This window comes from Gekko japonicus, unplaced genomic scaffold (assembly GCF_001447785.1).
Source record: "Gekko japonicus isolate JY-2015 unplaced genomic scaffold, Gekko_japonicus_V1.1 scaffold6608, whole genome shotgun sequence".
In the NCBI taxonomy this organism is placed as follows: Eukaryota; Metazoa; Chordata; class Lepidosauria; order Squamata; family Gekkonidae; genus Gekko; species Gekko japonicus.
This window is the reverse complement of record NW_015175574.1, coordinates 8,715-13,245: the sequence shown is the minus strand read 5'-3', so window position 1 is coordinate 13,245 and position 4,531 is coordinate 8,715. Positions and strand designations below refer to the sequence as shown.

General features: G+C 43.5%; 1 protein-coding gene across 1 annotated transcript in view; it reads left to right on the top strand.

Moving 5' to 3' along the window:
• SOAT1 (sterol O-acyltransferase 1) overlaps window positions 1–4,531 on the top strand; it is a gene marked incomplete at its 5' end in the record, with an annotated part of 26,235 nt that overhangs the window by 13,092 nt on the left and 8,612 nt on the right. The window contains one exon of the mRNA XM_015426040.1: window positions 2,906–3,051. Coding sequence (XP_015281526.1) covers window positions 2,906–3,051 — 146 coding nt within the window. The remainder of the gene's footprint in view (window positions 1–2,905; window positions 3,052–4,531) is intronic.

Here is a 4,531-nt window from a genome sequence, read left to right as displayed (position 1 = left end):
CCCCCCCCCAGGAGAAGCTGCAGGCCAAATAGAAATAATAAATAGTCACAATGCAAAAACAAAATGGAGGAAGAAGAAACTAGAAGTCAGGGGGAAAAAACCAAACAACAAGGCAAGCCTAAACAAAATGAAGTACACAGTTAAAAACAATTTTAAATCGCGAAAAAAGGAACACTAGAAGAGCAACCCTCCCTCCCCAAATAAAACCCAGAAAGAGGTCTGAGGCCCTAGGGCCTAGGCCTACCCACACCAACCCTCACCAACCCCAGACCCAAACCACTAAAACAAAGATGATTTTTAAAGAAGTGCCCTAATATTTTTCAAACCAGGCCAGGAAAAGGGGTTCAGGAGCAGCAGCACTGCAGCAGGGGCAGCAGAAATTGCCAATCGGTCCAAGGCTAGCCAATCCCTCTCGTCACCAACAGTCAGCAGCAGGCCAGGAACCAGGAACAGCAATGGAGTCAGCCAGGGAGACTGGCTCCTTTTATGCTCTCTGGCCATACACAGAAGATTTCAAAAAGGAACACCTTCTGTGATTGGCCAGAGAGCAGATGCCAAAACCCTATTGGCCACTAGTGTTCCTTCCCTGGGGAAAGAGCAAGCTAGTGGCAGCAACAACAGCCCTGCAAAAAGTTTTGCAAACTGCAATGCATTTGCAAATGCATTGCAGTGATTGGCTGTCTAGTTCCTTCTTCCCCCTTCCCTCCTGAAAACAGGAGCAAAAGGCGGGAAAGAGGGGGAAACGGCAGGAAAACGGGGTTTCCCTGCCACCATTTAAAGTTTAAAGCCGCTGATTGTCGTTTTTCGGCAATGCCGAAAAACCTGGGGGAAACCTGAATTTTTTCGGTTTTTTTCGGATATCTGAAAAGGCTTGAAACGGCCATTTCGGGATCCCGAAAAAAAAAAAAAAAAAAAAAAAAAAACCGAAAGAAGTTTTTTCCGGTATTTTTTTCGGTTCGGGATTCCGAAAAGCACACCCCTACTTGTGGGGCCGCCACTGAAAAGGCACCCTCTCTCATGAACCCACCAAACAAGTATCTTTGATTGATGGGGCAATCAGGAGGGCCTCTCCCTGTGATCTTAATTCCCGGGCAGGAACATTTGAGAGAATATGGTAGTAAGAAAAGAAGAGGGGGAAACGAGAAGGTGAGAGGTGGGCAGGATGAAGGATGGAAAGGGACTTGTTTCGAGACTTCCAGTTTATGGTGGTGTGCTAGCAGACTCACCTCCCGGACCTCCTGGGGGTGAAGCTGCACTCCAGCCGAAGAAGGGGGTGCGCAGGCTTGCAAACTCCCCCAGGGTCCCGACGAAGGGACCCTGGCCATGGAATTTATAAGAGGTCGCCTCTTAGATGGCGGAATGCCGGAGAATTGAGGCACCTCTTCATTCCGATGGTTCTCCGTGCTGTGAGACCGTATGGACTTAGTGACGCTGACTGGGACAAGTGCAGGAGATCACGCGGCAGAAACGAAATGAAAGCGAGGTCGAATGACTAACTATGAATGTGAGTCAATTCCGAAGCATTTAAAGGGAAAAAGATAGCTCCCCATCCTACCCCACCGAATGGGGGGGGGGGGAAACGTGCGGAGGAGGGACGCCTCCTATGTGCACAAACTTTTGAGCGATTGAGGGGGGGAGCGGAAGGAAACGCGAAGGAAACTGCCTAGAAGTACTTACCAAAGTGAGTCCAAGCGGTCAAGCGCACATTCATAGACTTTTTAAAAAATTGTGAATGTAAACAAATGATAAAGATGGCGAGGAAGAAGGACAAAGAAAGACTTTTGAAAGCAAAAGGGTCTGAGAGCCCAAAACCGGAAGTTACCAGTGAGGTGGCAAAGTCTATAGCGAAGTACACGCGCCCTCTGCTGGAACAGCTGAATAACTTCAAGGAACAGATGTCTGCAGTTACTCAAAGCATTACTACAGAACAAACTCAGATAAGCGACCTGATACAAGTAATGAAGCAAGATGCTGAGAAGGTAAAGGAAGTGGCTGTAACTATGCAGAAAGTGAAGAAGAAAGTGCAAAAGCTGGAAAGGAAACAAGTCTCCATGGAAGATCAACTGCTGCAAGTCCAAATGGAAAAAAACCAATATGATCCTTCATTTCCAGGGCGTGCCAGAGAACAGAGGGGAGAATCTTAAAGAAGTGATGAGTGAACTGTTAGCCCCAGCGACAGAAATGAAGGCGGAATCGTTGCTTGACGAGCTAGACACTAGCAAGGGGCAGCAGCCCCCAAAATTCCTTACAAGCTGCGGAAGAGAAGGGGAAAGGAGAAGTAAAGGCTGAAGGACTCTGATATGTGCCTTTGAGACTTTTTGTTATGGGATGATCGGGGGTACTGTTCCTAGACAGTTAAACTTAAGTTTAAAAGGAAAACTATTATAAATGTTTGACTCAGTTTATAAAGAGATAAATGATGAGAAGATTTGATGTTACTAAGCTAGTTGTAGGATCTCCTCTCTTGGGCTTTTAGTTAGTAGTGGGTTCTTTACTTTATCCCGTATATGTAGTTCCCCCTCCCTCTTCTTCTGTTGTAGTTTTTGTAGTGACAAAAAATAATAAAAAATCCCCTCCGGGGGCTCAAAAAAAAAGAGAAAAAAAGAAAGGGACTTGTTTCTGTTTAGCCTTTGAAATTTTATGGGCTGCAGTCCACAATAAAATTAAAATCTAATTTGTAAGGTGCTCACACTGGACTTCCTTTTGACGTTTGCCTTTTGTCCTCTTGAAGACAGACATGCACAGAGGCATGCATCTAGCTTGGCTCATGGGCACCATTCACTTCTTTGGTTATAGCGATGGGCACTTTGCTAGTCAGCTGTGGGGTAGGAAGAATGTCTGTTTGGGTGGTGTGCCTGTAGCATCCTGAAAGATGCATTTTGACTTTTTTTGTTTGTTTATTCAGTGATTTTCAACTTCTTAATCAACGACCGAAGGCAAAGTTCCATTTGGAATGTGATCATGTGGACTTCCCTCTTCCTCGGTCATGGCATCATTTTTTGTCTTTATAGCCAAGAATGGTATGCCCATCAGCATTGCCCCTTGAAAAATGTAAGTAATCCTTCTGTTGCTGTATGTAAGGTAACGGGAGAAGCTGCTGTTAAGAAGGGCAAATTTCAAACCTAACATCTGAATACAAATCTTGGGAAAACTCATAATACTCATATGGATTTTAAAATGTTTAATTCTCAATTCTGGCATTTGAATCTCAGTGTTTTAGGTTAGAATACAGTGTTTCAGCTTGGAATACAGAAGTTTGAGTGGATTTTCTCCCCCTTCCCCTTTTATTAAAAAAAGTACAGAATATTTCCACTTTATCATTACAATAAATGAACAATGCCCGTTTTTGTAAACTAGAAAATGAATTACTGTTTCTATAATGGTATCCATTACTTCATCTATCTGTGCCATTTCTAGAAAATCCTTTGCGGTTGGTAGTACTGTAGATGATTTCCAGTGCTGACCAAAGACAAAACTAAAATTGCCATCAATACATTTTTAATCAATAAATTTGTTGTCCTTGGAATTTTTAAAAACAAGTTTAAAGAATTGTCATGGGTTTTCCTCTGCATAATGTGTGAAACAACCATGAAATACAACCTGTTGCCCTGTATTTACACTATTTATTTATAAACATGAAGCATACATACATTTGTTCAGTAACTAATGTGAGATTCCTGCATTATATGGTGGTTTGTAGGGGCGGGAAAGGCATGTGAAGTTATTTTGCAAGTAGGCTCCAAGAGGTCCAGCAAATGGAAATTAGGCTTGGCATTCTCCAGGTGGGGGCCTGGATAGCTCCCACAATTGCAACTCATCTCCAGACAAAAGAGAACAGTTCTCCTGGAGGAAATGGGTGCTCTGGAATGTGGACTCTATGGCATTATATGCAACCCTTCCCAAGCTTCACCCCCAGAACTCCACAAACTTCCCTGATTACTTGATGCCTCACATCTTGAAACTTAGATCTTATTATAAAAAATTAATTAAAACTAAGAAAAGGGACTATGCTAAATCTTTATGGCATGAACTTGAACTTGCTGTTTCTAAGAAGGATGAAGCACGCTTCTGGGACATTGTATCCAGTGGCTTAAATAGTTCCTCCCGGCAGGCAGTGGCACATATCTCCCCCAAAACGTGGGTACAGCACTTTAGCAGGGTTTTTGGGTCTTGTGCCCCTTTGTATAATTAACTCATTGGCTTCAGGAAAGTCACCTGGGGAAGACCTGATTCCGTCGGACTTTTATAAAGCTTTTCCCTCATGGTGGTCATCCGTGCTAGCTACGGTTTTCACACAAATTAATGGCACAGGTTTAATCCCTTCTGGTTGGAAGTTAAGTATTATTGTCCCCATTCACAAGAAAGGGGACAAAACAGACCCACGGAACTATAGACCAATAAGCCTGATAGATATAGCAGCTAAGGTTTATAGTAAATACCTGTTGTTCAAGTTGGATGACTGGGTCTTTGAGAATCACATCATCCACCCCCATCAAGCAGGGTTCAGGAAAGGTCTTTCTACAATTGACCA